Source organism: Corvus moneduloides, chromosome 2, assembly GCF_009650955.1.
Source record: "Corvus moneduloides isolate bCorMon1 chromosome 2, bCorMon1.pri, whole genome shotgun sequence".
Lineage (NCBI taxonomy): Eukaryota > Metazoa > Chordata > Aves > Passeriformes > Corvidae > Corvus > Corvus moneduloides.
The window spans coordinates 99,057,515-99,078,107 of record NC_045477.1 but is presented as its reverse complement, the minus strand read 5'-3'; the positions used below and the strand labels follow the sequence as shown (position 1 = coordinate 99,078,107).

The following is a 20,593-nucleotide window of genomic DNA, read 5'->3' as shown; positions in this document are numbered from 1 at the left end:
AGTCAAGAGAGCCTTCAAATATACACTGTGATCAGAATTAATCATATGGTTTAGTTTCATTAAACTAGAATATCAGATCATACCATCTGTTCATCTTTCAAGGCTTAGCTTAATTTCAGAAGTAGCTGTGATTTCCTGACCAATTATATATAAAATATCTTAGAAACTTTGTTCAGGGAACTCTGCAAAAACTGAAAACTGTACTTTTGATAACTTCTGATGCTCTGGTTTCCTCAAAAAGTTCTAAGCCAACATGTCTCCATTCTTTCAGCTTCAAGCCCTCATAAGACTAAAATACATGTATGTATATGATATAAAAGATAATCCCATCACATAACTTTACTGAAAAGTTAATAGAACATCTGACTTTGAAGCAGAGTAGAAAGGGAGATTTTCTCTTTTTCAGACTGAAGTACAATCGAATGCCTGTAGATGTGCTGGGCCTAAAAGTTTATGAAGACCCACACCTTGAGAAACTTAGAATTACTTAGAATACTTTAGATACATTTGAATGTAGAAAAAAAACCAATTTTGCTACCTGCTCAGCTATGAAAGATACAGCACGACTCATGAAGAAGTTGGATGCATGACTGATAAAGGTCAGGTTAGACAAATGTAACAGACCTTATGGCCTCAAGCATCCACAGTCAGGCTAGAAACCAGCAAGCAAAAGGATTTCAGTCACCTACATTTTTTTCTCCATTCATTGTCTTTGTAGGAAACTGTACTTTCAGGCTAAGGAGGCTGTTGTCAACTGCACATGAGAGTATTTGAAATGAATTCAACACGTTCCATTTAGCTAAAGTCACTCCTACAAGGTGAGTTTTTTCTTTGCTTTTTCTTCCATTCTGGAATGACTTAATCTTGCTTCAATTGGGATTAATGGGAGTTTTGCCTTTGCCTTCAGCACTGCAAGCTACTCTTAAGTGTCTTTAATTATCTGAAATATTATATAGTAACATTACTGCATGTTACTACTGCCTTGATTATACACCTGTCCTACAGTAAACTTGCTTGTTTGAAATATAACAAATTTGCTGTTTAACTAATGGTTACTAAGTTTAATTAGCTAATGGAAATAATACAGTAACTGTAATTATGCAATTATGGTATTGATAAAGTTGAGTATACTTACACGGGGACCAGGCTTCCCAGGTTCACCCTTGTCTCCTTTGAAACCTGAACCAGGCAATCCCTGGAAAAGAAATACTCACTAGATCAAAAATACTGCCAAATTCCAAAGTAAATCTGCTTTTATCTAATAGGTACAAAGATATTCAGTGACATTATCAGATTCTTTAAAATTTTTATCATAGTAAAAAAAATAACTCAATACTCACTGGGAGTCCCTGTTCGCCCTTTTCACCTGGATCACCCTAATGAAATTATAAAAAAAATGTATATTAGTAAACAAACACTTAAACATTATTCATTTAGGCTGTAAATAATTCTTTATTTCAGCAAAAGCACATTTAGTCCTGTTCTCCATTTCAAGAACTATGCCTAATAGTATGATGAGCAAAAATTTAGACAAACATCAAATGTGAATCCATTAAACTAAGTTTATTTTACCAGTATATATTGCTTCGACTGCTTAACTCAGTAATTGAAAAATTCATTAGCACTAAGATTTCACAAATGTGTATAAGAAAAGTTGAGTATATGCTACTTAATTCAAACTTTTAGAATATTTTTATAATATCCTATCCTTATCAATCCTTCTTCCTCAGAAAGTCATCTGTTGCTTACTTATTTATGCAATCATTGATGCATTTACCACCTATCATATATTTTTAGAGAGATTTCTAGAATTAAAATTAAAATTCATCCATGAAGTAGAACAGGCAGAAATTTTGGAAAAATTTGCTCTAGGTGACTTTGTATTTTCCTTTTCCTGTTTCACTTTTGTTTGCTAATTCCTACTGATTATACTTTAATGAAGAGCACAAGAAGTTTAATCATTTAACATCTCACCTTTTCTCCCTTTATGATTTCACTCCCTTTTTCTTTCATATGTGGTGCTGGTCCTGGGGGTCCTGGGGGGCCCCTTACCCCTTGTTCTCCCTGTCAACAGCAAATCCAGAATTGTCCATTGAAAACAGAATGACGCTGAGATCAAACACTGCTAAGATCAGTAACCTTAAAGAGAACTACCACTTGCATTTAAAAATATAGCTCAATGGGTTTTTAAAAAACTCTTTTTTCAGCAAAATCAGTGAGAGAGAGGGTTACAGAAGTCACTGCTGTGTAACTGGTTACAGACAGAGACTGCCCTGAAGAAAAACCTCTGAATCCACTCTTACGGTGAAGACTGATTAATACCAAATATCAGGAACATATCCAAATAATTACAGCAATAGTACTGGAGTTTTATAGTGCCTCCTTCACGAGGAAGGAAATTAGGAGGAAAGAGGTTGGGCACAGAAAGTCAGCGCCTAAAGAAAAATGTTAGCCAAAGTTTACAGTGCTCCAAAAGCTTTGCAGAGGTTCATAAAGGCCAACTTCAAGACGATAACTGTGGACAAGTTTTTAGTATGCATATGTCCATTGCAGAGTCAAAACCTCACCTCCTTCCATAATGCAAAAGCTCTATCTTTAACAGTAAAATGCCTCTGAAAAGACTCGATACGTTTCGGTCAAGCAGTAATGCATGCACAGCCATACCATTTATCTTCTGCTAAAGACAAACCTGAGGAGTCCAGGAAATCTCCATACACTTCTATGTTATCTTCGCCAACATTTTTCAGTAAATTTCATGATAACAAATTAATTTCAACAATGTGTCATCTTGAAAAAAATTCTTTCCATTAGGAATATTGGGACTCAGACATATTAGTAAGGTGGTGTAATATAATTTACTTATACCCCAAAAGCCCTCTGTCAGTGACACTCATGAAAAGCTGCTGGAGAAGTGCACAGACACAATATGAATTTACTGAATAGCCCTTGAATGCATGCAGTTCTTGGCTCCCAGGAACACAACAAAAGGCACTTCAGCCTAGACCTCTCAGTGTGAGAGGTAACAGACTAAAGCTGACATGTATTACCTCCCATTTGATGCTGATTAAGAGAATAAATGGGATCCTGGAGCACATCTTTTGGCTTAGATTCGTTCAAAAGTAAACCAGTCTGTGTGCTCTTAAACCTCTTCCTGGTTGTGTCATAACACAATAAAAGGGGACAACTGAAATATCTGCTTCAAATGTGTACATTACCAAACCAAAATAAGGCAGACAGGCCTTGGAGTCCCACCACAATTAATTCTGATCATTCTGAAAAGCACATTAAGTCTCATCCCTTAGAACTAAACAGATTTAAAAAAAAATCTCATGGTGAGTCCTAATATACAGAATAAATGTTTCCAGATCTGCCTAGTGCAAATTAAAGTAGCTTTCCAGGCACAGCTGAAAAACAGGATGGTGATCTAAATCACTGTCAGGTATAACATCATCATTAAAAAAGTCTGTAACTGCTCACAACTTTTGTTTACTTAGGCGTAAGTTACAGATTTACTCGAGTCTTCCAAAAATTACAACGCTGATTTTCTCCATTGATTGATTTCAACGGTTTTCTTTATTTAAAACACAGTATCAGGAATATTTCTGACAGTTGTTCTCCAGACGTTTACAAGAGACCTACCTTTTCACCTTTGGGACCCTGAAAGCCCAAGCCCATGTAGCCCTGAAAATGTAAATTACACACACTTAGTCAATTTTTATCAGCAGTGCATAGGTGCATACATATAAACATATGAAGGTATTATGTACACATCAAATGCTAAGGGAGAATATAAAACACAGAATATGTCTTTTAAACGCATGTGTGAAACAAATAAATAATCATGTCCTAACCTCCCTGCTGTTTTTTAAGCCAGGTGTCACAGCAACTTGTGAAAAAACTGATTGAAATTTATCAGATAATTTTATTGTCAATACGCTCTTTTACCCAACACTTCAGTGAAAATGTTGACATTTTAAAATGAATTCAAAAAAACATAGAATGCTGTAATTACTACTGATTTGACCAAGTGAAATAACAGGGCTAGACAAATTTGAAAAAAAAGTGGTAAAGCTCTCTTTTTGTGATGTCCATTAAGACACACAAATAGATTCCAAAGTGTAAAAACCCCACACCTTTAGGACCATTATTTTCCAGAGTTTTCAGGATCTGGTATGCAAAATAAATAGATAGACTTCATATTTGTATTAAAGAGTCTTACCTTCTCGCCTGGAAGTCCTGGTGCCCCTGGGGGACCCTACAAGACAACACATTTTAGCATGCACATGTGTAGAGTACACTAAGTGGAATAATGCCTTATTCTATGAAAACAGCAGAAAGGCAAATCTTTTTATTAAACCCAGTAATTTCATTTTTCTCTTGCTGTGCATTATTCACAACTTGAATAAAAAATAATAACAATCTGTCTGAGCTATCTCATTAATTATCATAATAACAAATAGATGATAACGTGCTTCCACGGTAACACTCAGTGCTGCCACCCATAAAAATAACCTCAGCAAACATTTGGATTTTGATCTGAATGCTTGGTATGTAGTTTATTTTCTTAATTAAATTGGGAAAGAGAGGAAAGGAGGACCAACAGTTATAGTCCCTCCCCCACAAAAATACCCTCCAAGAGTGCAAGAAGAGGACTGTAGGAGCAGCTGCTACTGACAACCCGTGTTGCCCAGTAATTTCTGCCATGGTAGAGTTCAGAAGGCTGAACATGAAGCCTGGCACCACATGCTATCTTTCCCAAATCCCAACCAAGACCTGCTACACACACCTTCTAGGACACTCCTGTTATAAAGATCTGTAACTGAAGCGCAAATCACCATGAAAGGAAACTTACTGGCTCTCCTGGAGGACCTTGTGGCCCCATTGGCCCCTGAAACCCTGAAGCTCCGGGTGGACCCTACGAAATATTCAAATGGTGTCATAAGAAAGTGATATTTATATGGTAATTTCATGATACTGATATAATTTTAATTGAAACTCACTTCTATTCAAACATCATTTAGACTTACAGGCAGTCCAGGTTGGCCAGGAAACCCTTTTTCACCTTTTAGCACTCCAGGATGTACAGGACCAATCACTTCACCTGGATCTCCCTAAAATAAGAAAAGAGTAAGTCTTTAACATGAATTCAAATACATTCAAACCCACTAGGAGAGGAAAGTTGTAGCTATGCATACTTTGGAATCGTTTGGGAAGCTGACTTAAAAAAATCACCTTATTTCTTTTAATTCAGCTGAAACATAGAGATATTAAAGTTAAAACCTTAATTGCCAAATGTACTTTAAAGCCACCTGAAGAGATTCCAGTACCAAAACTACCTTCACATCTCATTTCCTGCATTGTAATGGCAGTTGGAATGATTTTTCCATTAAATCTATCACTACTACAGTGTCACCACACAACTGGAGCATCTGACCTGGCTGCTGAGAGAAGTGGTACCCTCACAATCTCTTTTCCAGGCTCAAATCTTCATGCTTACACCTAATTTTTACATAAAGGCCATTTATGGTGTTCTTTGTCCTCAGGAAAGGAATACACTTAGTCTTACTTCAGAAAACTATTCTGACCACCATCCATTTCTTTATGTCCCTTCTTTTGAGAGTAAAAGATCCTGTTTTTCCTGTGTTTTTGTACAAAGTTACAACACTGTAAGTGATTTTATTTCAGTCTTGTACCTATGCATACATGCTTAGGGAAGAAATATCTGAGTACTGTTTCTAGAATGAGTCAGCTCTTCCCACACGAGAGCAAGAGAAATGGACATTTTATAACTTGGGTTGTCATGTCATTACAAATTTGAGATAACATTTAGACTTATATTGAGCTTATGGTTCCAAATAATATCTGCTCATTTTAAAGACAAAAAGCTCTCTCATGTCTTTCAATGCTTCATTCTCCAGTTCACAAAATGCACTCAGATACCTAGTCAGCTAGCCTGATCTTTTTTCTTTATGAAAACTGTTTAGTATGTGTATGAGTATGGTTCTCATATTGTGGAGTATATGACCTTCTTCCACAAACATTATCCATGTGAAACCTTTTAGTTAAATCAAATGCCAATATAAAACCAAATGTTTGAATCATAAAACCTGTCTAAATCTTTATACACAATTAGGTGGCCACCATAGTGTTTATAATTACCAATGATATGTACTACTTTTTTTCTGTTGTAATCCATATAATACTCACCCTTTTAAGACCTGCATGCAACAATACTTATGTTCAGTTGTTATTAGGTGGGGAGGCTACCCCACTGTTTTTATTTAGTGGGATTGCAAAACAGAGTACAAAGTGAAACAAGGTAATAGAATTTTTCGGTCCTTAGGTAAAGACTGCTAGTCTTAGAGGATGTAGAGATCACATCAATTCTTATTGTTAGAAGCAGGATATGAATACACTTAAGAGTAAAATGTACCTTCATGCCAGGAGGTCCTGGAGGTCCCTGTGAAAACACAGACATATTTGTTGTTATTGCTCCTCAATGTTGTATATATTGTATCTTAAACTCTGTATCATTTCCTATAGTTATATTTGCATTTCAAGAGTCAGCATTAAAAAACGTGAATCAAGCAGGAAAGAATCTACTTACTATACTTCCAGTCAGTCCTGGTAAACCTGGGGGACCTACTGGACCTCTTTCACCCTAAGGGGAAGAGAGAAATCAGTTTTGTTTAGGGAACACATGCATGAGGAGTGTTTTTATTTCAACACAGAGATGCTGTTATAAACATATGTAAATGTCACCTTTGTGCCATTACATCCTGGAATGCCAGGTGGACCAGGAGGGCCATCTTGTCCAGGAATGCCCTACATGAAAAGAAAGTAAAGAAATTAGCAATATTAGGAATAACCCAGGTCAGATGTCATGACTAAAAGTTTGATATTCTTTGTAAAAACATATGTACTTCATACGTACAGGAAGGCCTGGGTTTCCTGGAAAGCCTGATACTCCTGGGGGGCCCTGCAATTGAGAAAAAACACAAACTGAAATGACAAATCCACAAAACACCAAGGACAAGCTGCAGCCCAACTTGCATCTCCAATGCTGACAGTAAAAACCTGTAGCATTTAAACTTCCTTGACAAAATAGCTCTAATCTTCAAAACCTCTCAAATATGTCACCTTAGTAATGAATAAATGAAAGCAACCTTTTATATTTCTTTAACTTTTTAAACAGTAGGAACTAGATCAGAGCCTCATGTAGAGGTAAAAGGGAATAGGTGTTGCTTTCTCACAAACATTGTTCCCAAAACTAATTTACTGTAGGTATCTCTTCATAGCAGAAGATAATGTCAACACACCGTAAAGATGCTTCTCTATCCTTCATAGTCATCAGTGTATCAATTCTTTCTTATTATCAAAAATCCTATCAGGCTGAGATAATTCTTTCTCCTTGAACAGTTCTTCAGTGTAATGAATCAGGCATTTAAGTTGGCACATTATTTTCATCCTATCATCTTACTTATCCATGCAGCATTTCCTAAAACATGTATTATGAAGCAGAAAAGATGTATGGGAATCCTGAGCTCAGATAGTGTGTTTGCATCTTTCAAAACTTTATAACTGCTAAAATACATTTTACTTACTCTGCAGCAAACAAATACAGGAGATGCCAATTTACATTAACTCAGGATACCCCAAGTTAACATGGGCATCGTGGATTAAAATATGGAATTCTTGATCTAGCAGAATACCCTCTCTGTAACACCTCATAAACTGCACTTACTTCAGTAAATTCTATCTGCTGCAGCAACTGCAGGCAAATGGAGAACAAAACCGAGATGGCATTTTGAGAATCTGTGAGCAAGAGGGTATAGCTGAAAATGTATGCATCATTACTGGCCAAGTCATTTGAATCCTCTTTCATCATGATGTTAGGAAATGTGAAAATGCTCAGAAAGAGCTTGGCACCTCACAAAACCCCAAAAGGCACGGCCCTGGCCAATATAATATGCTAAAAGAAGTGCTATGTAAGTGCCCCATTAACCAGAAATAACAGGAAGATCACAGGTATTCAGAGTCTCTTCTAGCAAAGCTAAGAAATCTGTCCCTGGCTTTAATTTGCTCTGTATCTTGTGCACAGTTTTAGCCCACATGTGCTCATGAGTGTGTCAGCTTCTCTGCTGGAGTGCTTCAAGTTTAGATGGATAATAAAGGAGAGTTTTGCAAGAGGAAATAAGGTTGGTACATTCTGAAGCTGGAACAAAGCCTTTTGGTATGCCAGGAAGATATCAAAGGCATATTAAAACTATTGCTGTTGATGCAGTGATAAGTATCAGGTAAAAATGCAAATGAATAAAGGTATTGTCTGCCCAATGCAGCAAGAAGTTCAAAGGTAAAAGTGAAAATTTTGAAATTATTGTGCAGCACAAGGGGATGTCATTCACTAACACAGACTTCCTCTTGCACACGAAGGCAGACACAGAGAGTTAAAGTCATATAAACCCAAAGACATCATAATTGCAAGAAAGTAAGGTAGAACTCACTCTTGTTCCCTTTGTTCCTGGCAGTCCTGGTTCTCCAGTATCACCCTGAAAAGGAAAAGAGAAAACTTTATCTTTTCTTGGGACAACAATTTAGGGAAATCTGATTGTTTTGAATACTAAAGCTTCAGTTCTTACCTTAAGCCCTGGTGGCCCAGGGGGACCTTCAGGTCCTTGCATTCCAGGAAACCCAATCACACCCTGTAGTCCCGGCAAGCCTCTTTCTCCCTGTGGAAGAAAAAAACTAATTAGCAACTACACAACTGAAGCTCCTTCTTCAAGTAACTCACAAATCCCATTTCTGTGCTCAAGGAACCTGTTAAGTGGTAAGAAGCTATATGTGACAGCAAAGAGTTCATGTTGGTACTTGAAAGAAGGATTATTATAAATTAAGAAATATTTATGGCTCAATAATAGATTGGCAGGGGCTGAGTGTGGCATAACAGAAAAGCACTCTTTAAATGCTAATCAAACCTTTTTTTTTCTGGATAGCACTGTTCATAGCAGGATTATTCTCCTGGGATCAGGAAGGTCACCTTCCCTCTAATAAAACCTACCTGCATTCCTCCAGAGGTACTGCTAAATCCCAGTAGAAAATCTAACAGCCCAAATCAGCAACTAAATTCCTGAAAACTGCAAATATCACTGTTTGGTCAACTAGTGTAGGAAGGGTAATTACCACTCTTCTTATACACCACTCACAGCAGCAAGTTTTGGAGACCAGGTTTGTCACTTAAAATTTCAGGGTGGTTCAGAGACAGGTTGCATCGAGATACAGGATCTTCCCAAGAAGCTGAACACACAGATTTTATGTGTCATCCTTTTGATTCTGCTTTAATGCTGTAGGGGACACCTGTGTTGTTCCTCTCCCTACAACTCCAAATGTATTTAAATCAGATAAATTTAGAGGCAGAAAACCTATCCACACTCTAGATCAATACTGCAGGTATTACACATTCAACTATATTTGGACTCCCAGTGAAACCAAGAGGAACACTGTCTAAATAAAGGATGCAAAATCTACATGTAGGGAGAGGGGGAAAAACTTATGCATGTCAATTCCTGGAAACAGTAAATGAAGCAAATCAAAAGGCACTTGTTCCATGCAGGAAGTAACCAGAGTTGTCCTTTCGAGGTGTGATATGAAACAAGCAGAAACACTTCATACTGCCAAAAACTGTGGGAATATTGGATGAATAAAATGTTAGTGCGAAACTGCAAAAAGAAGAAGTTTTACAGGTTTGAAAAATGGCTAAAAAACATGGCACCTGCTTTAGAAACTCAAAACACAGCAATTTTCAAAGGATAGCAAAAAGAAAATAACATTAACAAAGTTCGAAACACATAAAGAGACACTGCAGAGATTTAAGTATTTTCAGCAAAACAGTGAGAGATGAAATTGCAATTTGTGATTAACAACCAATTCAGTATTTGATTTCAGGATGGCGATTAACAATGAACTTTTCTCCTGTTTGCTCAGGACAAAGACTCCCAGAAATATGCTGGCTACTTAGAGGTCATCTGAGGACTTGAGCCCACATAAGAACATCTGAGTCTTGGAGAGCTCATCCGTCCAGGAAGTGTAACAGGCCTCTTGCAAAGAAAAAGTTATGACATGCAGGCAGAGGAAACTGAGTGACAACCAACAGACACGGTGCTATAGTGTCAGAAGATGAGAGGAATTGGAAGACTTGTGGAGTTAGTGGGTTGATGTTGTTTTTTAGTTCCTTGTCCAGGATTTTGTTAAAATGAAGAGACAAGGGGGAAGGGGCATTATTGATGGGTATGAAGAGCAGGGCCAAGGAGGAAGGGACAAAACTCAGAGATTATAAGAGCATGAGAAAATAAAACCAAAACAACATTAATTTATTAATAATTCCTGACAGAAAAAATTATCCTGCTGTTTCTCCTTTCCTTCTTCCCATAAAAACAAAATTTTTCAATAAAAGAGTACTTTCTGAGCAAACAGTCAGTTTTTCCTTGAAGTGCTGAAATGGCATGATCTCCCCTATTTCATTCCCAATAAATATTCTTTATCATGGTTTGAGAATAAAGTTCACTGGTAACCCAAATCTGAAGCAGTGTGTTAGACCAGAAAACAAAGCAAAACAAAGCAAACATCAGAACAGCTGGAGAAATATGTTTCTAGGTCAGCTGTAGAGGTACAAAGTCCAAGTTCTAAAGTAACTAAAATAGTTTTGAAAAATATTTTAAGGAAGAACTCATCATGATGCAGGTCTCTGAATGAATGTTGAAATAATTAACAATCTGAAATATATCTGTAAGTTAAAGAAATTACATAAACCCATACTTTGACCGGTTAATTTGCACTGTTATCACAAGTGTACTTCTACAAAATCAGTTGTTATGTCATTCAGACCAGAACTTCACACTGAACCCTGGGCACTTGCTCTCATGACCTTCTGCAAGATAGGCTAAGGAAGGAGAAGACATTCAAGTACATACAACAGGATCTTCCACTGCTGAAAGAATGTACAACGTGTGCAAATGAGAAGAAAACAAATTATTTTGAAACCCACAGAGAAATATGCCTCATGTGTAACATATGTGACTCACATCAGTCATGTTAACATGGCTGATACTTTCTGCACTCAGAAGTTCTGTCCCTGAGGATTTCACCACACTTTGAACCACTGCACCCTGCAACACCGGAAAAGAGTCTTTCCTCTATTCTTAAGGAAAGTTAAACCTGAGGTTTACAGATCAGATTTTCACTTAGTCTAAGGCTCCCTTAGATAATTCTGGAAGTGTACAAGGGCCTTAACGTGCCTGTAAATCACTTCCTAAGGGAACGACTGCTTCAGCCGGCCAAGAAGGTTACCTAAAGGCTTAAAATACATAAAAACTTGCACTTCCAAGGCAACTATAGTCAATTCTCTTAAGGCTATCTTCAACCTCCTCGGCTGCTCTGTGTGAGGGGTAAAACAGCTGGAGGAGCAGAGTTGAGACCACACCAAGTCACTTTGAGCTAAGATACATTCAGGTTTCCCTGGAAACATTTTTATTTTCCTGACTTGAACTGTTAGGCCAACAAGAAAAACAACCAGCTATTTGTCCAGAACTTCTGCACACCCAGTCAAGGTACTGGATGCTCCAAGCCCTGGAAAACACAACTGCTGAGCATGTGGAGGTCTGTACCATCCCAAAACCCACAGACTCATGATTCCTCTTACTGGAACTGAGCTCATCTTTTTGCTAGAGGGAGGTAAGGAAACATAAAGGAGACTGAATGTGTGAGAGCTGCTGGATCCCTCTCTGCATGCAACCTGCTGCCTTGGCTGCTTATTCTAACAGGGAATCATGGACTTACACACTGCAAACACCTCTGCCTCTACTCTGCCTTTCCATTTGATTTTACTGCAAAGTAAGTTCAGGGTGAATAGTCCAAACCAAGTATTGTGTAAGAAATCCAAATTTCTGCAGTTTTAGGCTACACAATGAATGGTATTTAACTCCTCTACACCACCCATGGAAACTCAGAGAAGTTAGGGCAACCTGTTCCACCAAGACTCAGTAACAGACCTCAGGATGTCTCCTGGGTTCCAGTCCCTTTCTTTAGTCCAGGTATCAGTCTGCTTCTTTCTACAATAGCCTTAGAAAACTAGTGGTGCCAACACTTATAAGGACTAACTAACAAAGCTTCTACTTCAATACTCCTGTTTGAGTTTGTACAAACTTCCATCATATTTTTTTTTGCATCAGTGATGCTACACTAAATTACAGTAAAATTCTATCAGTCCCAGAGCATCTGCACTGAACAAGAAAGTATAGAAACTCTACCATCCTTAAACTGTAAAGTCATATGACTGAAGGGTATCCTAATGTCACTGACTAGATCAGACCCCACAGATCACTGAGGTAACAACAGCTATACTGCTGCTTTCCTACCTAAAGGAGCTTACTTAGAACTTCAAGATCAGACAAAGCTATCACTCATTATGCTGTACAGAACAGACATGAGCATGTCCTGAAGATGGCTTGCACTGCAAGGAAACACTTGAGCTGCATCCTTCCCCCGCTTGCCTGCCTGTTCCTTTCTTCACTCAATGTTCCAGCCAAGCAGCCCAACAGTAAGTGCTTGTGCTACATTTATGCTGCAACTCATTAAGCACACACACTACCTAAATTGGCAAGCGCCAGGTCATTACTGCTACCCCAGTTATTTTTCACTCAGCACTGAGATTTCTAGCTGTGATGCATGAAGAGCATGAGACTCCGACTGCAAGGGTTATGTATTGTTCAAATTCCAATATTCACAGCTGCAAAATCTTGGCAAGCAATATTGAAAGAGCTTCTGCTTCTTACAAATCAATTCATGAGACTCAAAAACTAAAACAGATGGAACCATGTCATCTGTACCTCTGCTGATTCAATGCAAGCTGTCAGAAAGCACAAAGGAGAACACATTACTCAGCTCTCAAAAATGAATATTTTGCCACTCAGCTGCTGGAAATGTGAAGCTGCTACGTAAAAAGACAGCAAGTGCTCAGTCACCACTGCACTCATTTAATAAGCAAGATGTCTGCGTTAGTTCAGCTTTTGTGATATGCCTTGGCATTAGGTAGTTCAAATTAAAATTGAATGGACTTCTAAACAAACATTAGAGTTTAACTGCATGGGCTGATGTTTTTTTCTGACACCTACCCTTCCAAATTAGCAACGAAATGCTGTTTGGCACATAGAACAACTGCAAATTGCTAAGCAAGAGAGTCACATAAAATAAGTAATTTCAGAAGATTCAGCTGTAATATATCAAGGGCTGAGGGGGAGGAAATAATCACCACCCCATTATAAATTATTTCCCCTATTACTTTGCCTAGGGACTGCTGGACTGGGAGGTTTTAGCTTTGAGAGACTGGTAACATGGATATAAATAACTGCTTCCCAAAGTGCAGGCTCACAGGGTGTCTGTGTCTGTACAAATATGATGTTCTCAGGCTCTCCAGAGACTCAGGCACATGGTGAATAAGAATGTGTAGATCTTCCAAAGTCATTTGTAAGATGCTTCATTTCTTAACATTTGACTCTGCCAGAGATCTCCCAGCAGCTGAAATGGCAGGACAGTCTGTCCTTCAGCTGAAAAGGCATAAAACTCAGTCTAAGGGAAAGATGTCACAAGGCAACTAAACTGATCTACCCAGCAAAGGTGGCTCTTCTCCTCCTTTTAAAAGGATGATGCCACCTCACCCTTCTTTACATCACCTAGCATGATTCCCTCAGCCTCCACTGCACCAGTTCTACTCATTAAATTTACTCCCTTTTCTTTAGTGACTGAGCTTGGTCTGGCCTCTGTGAGCTGAGGAGCTGCCAAAACCAATGTAAGGAGGACATAGCAGGACACAAGGTGGAAAGGCAGCAAGAGCAGTTTCTCACACCAGCACAGGGGGGTTTGCTGGAGTTCATCCACCACAGCTCCTCAGCTGTGCCTTCACAAGGGAAACTGAGCAGGGAGCCAACAAATCCTTGGCCTTGCCAGAGGGCTGTCTTCAGCCCAGTGTCACTGCTGACTCCAACGTGTTATAAGCTCAGAATTCCTCTCACAAATGCACATGCTTTCCTGTTCCCAAAAGTTAACGTTCATTGAACTGGAATTTTACCAGGGGCATATTTGGCAAAGTAATGCAACTGTTTCAAGATGAAAACTGACAATGCAGTTTTCAAATAGAAAAAAAAAAAAAAAGGGCCTGACTGTCAACAGGAAAACCTGCCATTCAAATCAGTCATCACACCTTGATGGTCCAGTGTGACCTCATAAAATCCACAGCAATGGACAACAGCCTTGCAATGTACTACATGGTTTCTACCCAGACTATCCCCAGCCAGATGAGAGGTGAATGCAGGCTCTGTATTTGTTCCTTCAGCTGATGTAACTGTGAGCACTCAAGTGAATCGGCTCCAAGGTGTTGGACCAGTAATCACAGCAAGCAGTGGGAAACAGCATTGTGTGACTTGAGTAATACTCTCAAGTCACAGTGTTTCTTTCCACACTCCTTTAAACATGTGTTAGAGAATTGTAATTGGTTCAGTGTTACATTAGAGAAGACACAGATGTGGGGAATATCCTTTATTAAAGGATATAATAAATTCTTTATTAAAATGGTATTTTTAACCACCAGAGGGAGCACTGGCCCTGAATATATTTCAGGAATAAAATAAACATGTACAATAAATGTCATCTGTTTGTCCTCAGCTGCACTTACCATTTTCAGTATTTTATTGGAAGTGTGAAGTGGATATCAGTCAAGCAGAATTATTGCTATATGCTTACAGGATGTGTGTCCTCAAATGCACTGACGATGTTTAACATTACAAAATTCCCACTGCACATTCTTCAGCAGAATCTATCTGCACTATAGCTATACAATTCTGGAGCCACACAAGTAACAACTAATTAATTACACAAACATAACTCTGCAGACATGCAAAGAATCTGTTTAGGAGCTCTGTAAAGAGCTTGGCTCACCCAGAAGTTTTGGGGCTGAGTTCCTGACTGTATGTAGAATGGAAGAGGGGGCTGAAGCAGAGAGAGGGGGTGTCAGCAAAATCTGGATTCTTGCATTGCCAGGAAGCGTCTGAAAGAACTCAGTCCCATAGAAACATGAGGGCAGCATTTTTGGCATGACTAACAGAAGGAACCATGACAATTTCACACGGCCTGCACAGCTCCACAGTCATGCTGCCTGTGGGCTGGATGAGGCCCTGAACAACTTCAAGCACTACCAGGGCTGCTCTACGCTAAACTCAGACACATACGACAACAAAGATCCATCCCAACAGCAGCTGGGGAAGAGCACTCTCTTATCCATGACCTCTTTGCCATGGTGTTTATTCTGCCATCTCCTTCTCCCTTTGCTCCCTCCCCAGTGACTTTCACCTGTGGGACTCCTTCAGTACTGCAGTCAAATGAGCTCTCAGGCTGCATTTTGAGGGGAGGACACTGAGAAGCACCTATTTATGGTGCAAATGCCAGTGTCTTACAGGTTCATGTACAACAGGGCAGGCACCCTGATCACCAAATCTCATTCTGTTTTTTCACTCCCTGACAGGATTATTCTTCCTACTATGAAAGTATCTTTTCTCAAGGATCATGAATTTACAACACTGAAGAACCTGTGCAGCTTGATACAAGATGAGCCCAAACCTCCAACAGCGACTCCATTGATAAGAACATTTAATCTGAGGGCTGTTCAGGTTTAAGGTTCAGGGACTGAGCCTGGGCCTCTGCCTCCTAAACACTAAAGAATGCTTAGAGCAAAAGCATATTTCTGTGGCAGCTCATGGCTGCACAGAACATTCCTCAGGAAGCTGCTAAGTGCTTCCCAGGAGCATAAAAACAGAAATAACAATTTTGATTATCCTTTTCCCTACATATCAGTATCCATGTGCTTAGCTGGTGCTCAAGTGCATGGATATACAGTATGTCTCAAAGAAATTCAGATGTTGAATAAGAAATGAGTGAAGTAAAATTAACATTCAAAAGCCAATCATGGCTATCATTTAATTGGTGTCAAGCAACTGGGTTTCCTATCAACATCATACAATTTCAGTTAAACCAACTTTAAGTAAGAGCTCCTCCCTACATAATTTAACAAGTCTTCTTCATGTAATTCCTCTTCTTGCTCACCCCATAGTTATTCGTCCTTTTCCAAAGGTGGAGAAATATGTTTCTAGGTCAGCTGTAGAGGTACAAAGTCCAAGTTCTAAAGTAACTAAAATTGTTTTGAAAAATATTTTAAGGAAGAACTCATCATGATTTCAGTTTTTTCAATGCAGCTGCCCAAAATTCACATTTTAGGACTTCTTGAGCCATGTACACTCTTACCTTAGGCTCTCAGTATTTCCTTATGCTTACATGTATATCGTTCCTGTATGCTTTGTGTGATATTTCATTCCAGTGTAGATAAATGTTACAGATCCAGAAGTAGCTGGGATGCTGAGGGGGTACATACTTATTCATAGCATGATTGAGGGCATGGTATATGAAGTACAGAAATACTAAATGAGAGAGCAGAAGACAACAGACAGCAACCAAACTTGAACTGTGGAAGTCTGCCTGCACAGAGTTTGGCAGTTTAACACCAAAGTATGTAGTTCATTGTCTTTGTGTTTTAACTTTTTCTGATTAAAAAAAAAAAAGTCAACTCAATAACACAGCTTACGATGTTTCAGGAGGAAGTCACACAAACCTTTTTACAAAGGTATACATGAGGTTCTCCAACTTTATTTTATTTTTTAAATCTTTTATCACACATGGGTCAAGGTCAAGGAGCCTCTTCCTATCAGCTAGAGTCACTCGGGGGAACAGAAGAACCTCAAAGAATCCAAAGGGAAGAGGATGTTTGAAGGACAAATGTGTTTGCACTGTAAAAAGAAAAAGGAAATTCTATCACCTGCATACAGGTTGACTCAAAAGGGTGCTATATTTCCCACCCCTTCTAATCATCTGTTGAACACATTAGGTCTGAGTAACTCTTCCTTTGTTTTATTACACATTGTGTTAAATCACTTCCAGTGTTGAAGGTCCAAGAATATAAGGGGTAAAAATGCTCCACACCCTTCCTACTTCATTAATGAAAATTATTTAGCATTTGTTTGCATTTGGCATTGTTTAAAGGCTCACATTTAAAGATGAAACAGCAGGGGGAAAAAAGGATCCTGAACTTCTCCGGGGTTTTTAATTTATTTTTGTTCAGATCCTAGACCAGGAATGAAATGTGACGTTACATGCAAGTTTTATTCTCTTGCCAAAGGTTTGTCATGGACGTATTTACAGAAAATAATCTCTTCCATAAATAGTAAAAACATGGGCAGCTGGTCCTAGACAGTACAGACTGCAATAAAGTTCTCAAAATGAGGTAGCTCATATCTTGAGGGTATGCGACAGACAGTACTATTTGAGACAGTGCGAGTCTAGCTGCTTTTTTAGGTCAGGTTGGAAATGGCATTTCTAAAGTCTTAAACATTTTGAAAGCTCCATAGGAGAAAAATATCCTTCCACAAAATAGAGGAAATATTCTGGCTTCTGACCTTCAAACATGTAAACACCACAAGGCAGGCAACATTGTGCCTCAGAAGTGTAAATCAGTGCCTCTTTACTTTATTGTCTCTTGACTCAGCCAGATCCATTTTAAATAGACATATTTTTGTAATATACAAGATATATTTTTGTAAAACCTCCAGGGATGTTCAGCCTAAGTCAATAAAGTTAACAAAGATGCAATAATCATTAATAATAATGAAAACAAGTATCTTTCTTATTTTGACATTGTAGAGGATATCAGTATCCTTGTCAGAAAGTGTCAACCAGAAGTTAGTGTGTTGCTCAGCAGGTGGCTTTAAAGCTTTTCTGACAAAAAAAGAAAAAAGGACAAGGACACGTAAAGAGGCCTGTCGGAATGAACGACATCGGCGATGTCTGACTGCCACCCAGAGGACCTCGCGGGGAAGTGACACAGCCGGGCTCCGGGGACACTGCCAGCCCCACGGCACAGCCCTTCCCTCCCACCCTTCCCTGGCTCTCCTAAAAGCTGATGGAGCCCAGGGACAGACAGCGGGCAAAGGCAGTTTTGCTATCTAAAGCTTATACTCTGGAGAGTTTCACAAACACTATCTTTTCCCTTTTTTGCTGAGGGAAACAGTGTCACTCAATTCTCCTGTCTTGGCACTGATTTCACTGCATTTAATACCTAGAACTTCCCACTGGGATCCTTTTGTAGGAATTTCACGAGGCTGAATGTGTCCTTGCTGGATTTCCAGCCTCTATTTCCACACTTTCAGACAGGAATGAAGTTTGAGTTGAGGAGTTGGGATCACATCCTTAACTCACAATCCCCGTTAACGGTGCTGCAACACAGATGGAGACAGCACCGTCTTCTCTGTTCACTGCTCGCTACACAAGCCTTTGGTTTTCCTCCCCTTATTTCACCTAACTACTGACATTGGAGCCAGAGGGCATTTCAGATTGCCGCTCTGTACTAGAGTCCGTCCCCTCCAACCCCACCACTTAAAACCATTTCTTTTGCAGTCTTTCAGTCTTTGCTTGGCATTCGAGCAAACCTAACAGAATTAAGTGTTACCAACCCCCCTCAAGGCTTTAAGTACTCTGCTAACTATCCATGAAATGCTTTTGTTGCATCTGCTTACAGTCAGTGACAAAAGAATTAGAGAACGCCCCATTTGATGCTAGTGACTGTGCTCACTCAGCTCAGTACACTGTGCACACTGAACTTTGACACAAGCCTTGGTGAGAATTATTTTTGTTGGCCTATCAATACATTTAAAAATGTTCCAGCTGAACTTCGGTGGAAGCTGTCACATGCTTTCTTTAAGAGCTACAAAATTTATGGGTACGTTTTGCCATTCTAATCACTGTTAAATGTTCTAGGAGATATAAACATGATTTTCCAAATAGGAGTCGAAGTTTCTTTTCCCTTGGCTTTACCTTAATTTCGTTTTTCTTTCACTGTTAAAGATTATATAAGAGTACTTTATCTATAACTGAAAGCTAGTAATTAGATTCATCATTTAATTGAACTTTCTTTGCTATGTTATCTATAGTTCAATTAACTGTTCTATAGCCCTTTCTCAGGTGTTGTAGTTACTTGAAAAGAAATGTTGAAATCCTTTCCAACATCTCTTAAATATGGTTTCTCAACTGTTTTTGCTCCTACTGTGATATTAAATTTCTTTTGTGGCTAAACTGAACATGTTCTCCAGCAGGTTAGAAACTTCCCTGTGTGACAAAGTACTCCACTATCACTCCTTTAGCAGCTACTTCAGGTTTCCTCTTTGAAAATCGTACTTTCATGCTGTTTCTTACAGTTCTGTCTCCTTCCAGGTATATATGGTTACAAGTTTTGCTATTGCTCCTGCTGAAAGTGGTTTTGAGAACTTTGTATAAAATTTGACTTTTTAGCCTTCCTTAATGAAATCCAAACTTTGAGAAAATCCAGATCTGCTTTTCTGAAGGCCGACATCATCTGGCCAGATGTTTTCAGTGACTAATCTAAGTTATGACCTCTCTCTGAAAGCATAGGTCTAACCCGAGAGAAAGGAAGCAAACAATTAACTACCATGAGGTCTGAGAAAACCACACCAACTTCCCAAACCACTTTTTGCTCTTGGCTAGAAAGACTAGAAAGTGATTTAAGAAGATTACTATATTACTGTGTTTCCCTAGTGATAATTATATATCCCCAGGTCGCTTCTTGTGAATATTGCTATAGAGAAAATGTACACAGAGACCGATTATTAATTGCATCAGATATTAAATTCTTGTGTGGAAACTGACATATCACACAACTATTTTAATGTCTGTCTTGGTCTGAGAACCCCAGCAAATACAATATAAATTGAAGAACAAAACGATTTAAAGAAACTTCAAGGGTTTAACTACAAAATGTAGCTACTGCTGTACACCAGAGTTTGCTGTCTCAACCTCCTAAGTTACACCTGCAAAATCCTGTCAGCTTCACAGAGTTTTAGTGGGCAATTATACCAGATACTGAAAAACTGCACATCAGGACAGAAGTTTTGTAATCACTATCTAGTCAGCAGACATTGACTGTTTGTATGGACATAATTTTAAATTTGGGAAGATTCCAAGCTGTATGCACAGGTATTGCACAGGCACTGGGCAGCTCCACTTCCTGAGCATGAAGATTTCAGAGAAGCAGAGACCTTACACAACTTTTCATGTCTGACCTCACAGTGGTGAAGCTTGCCTGACTTCATTGGAGGCTCACATACTTCAGATCAAGCTAAGGCCCTGCAATCCTTTGGGAAACCCTAACAAAGGCATACACTAACAGCAGTTGAACAAATTTAAAATCAAGCCCTATGAGCTTGTTTTATTCCATGAAGAAATTCCTGAGCTCATTGTGCCAACACCCTTATAATCAAAGATAATGCATCTAGCAACAGCTGCTTAAAAGGTCATATTGTGCCAAATGAAATATTACTTTGTGAAAACCTTCAGAAGTCAGCTCTGAAAACTAAATATGAGTATGTCCCACCACATAATACTGCTGGGATATATGCTTTTATAGCCCTCTTTCCACAGAGATAAATTA

The 20,593-nt window shown here is 38.8% G+C and overlaps 1 protein-coding gene across 1 annotated transcript in view; it reads right to left on the bottom strand.

Moving 5' to 3' along the window:
• COL4A1 (collagen type IV alpha 1 chain) overlaps window positions 1-20,593 on the bottom strand; it is a 120,536-nt gene that overhangs the window by 45,272 nt on the left and 54,671 nt on the right. Inside the window, exons 3-15 of the mRNA XM_032100569.1 lie at window positions 8,640-8,729; window positions 8,505-8,549; window positions 6,935-6,979; window positions 6,763-6,825; window positions 6,608-6,661; window positions 6,434-6,460; window positions 5,028-5,111; window positions 4,853-4,915; window positions 4,220-4,255; window positions 3,640-3,681; window positions 1,975-2,064; window positions 1,341-1,376; window positions 1,136-1,195 (exon numbers count right to left, since the gene is read on the bottom strand). Coding sequence (XP_031956460.1) covers window positions 1,136-1,195; window positions 1,341-1,376; window positions 1,975-2,064; window positions 3,640-3,681; window positions 4,220-4,255; window positions 4,853-4,915; window positions 5,028-5,111; window positions 6,434-6,460; window positions 6,608-6,661; window positions 6,763-6,825; window positions 6,935-6,979; window positions 8,505-8,549; window positions 8,640-8,729 — 735 coding nt within the window. The remainder of the gene's footprint in view (window positions 1-1,135; window positions 1,196-1,340; window positions 1,377-1,974; window positions 2,065-3,639; window positions 3,682-4,219; window positions 4,256-4,852; window positions 4,916-5,027; window positions 5,112-6,433; window positions 6,461-6,607; window positions 6,662-6,762; window positions 6,826-6,934; window positions 6,980-8,504; window positions 8,550-8,639; window positions 8,730-20,593) is intronic.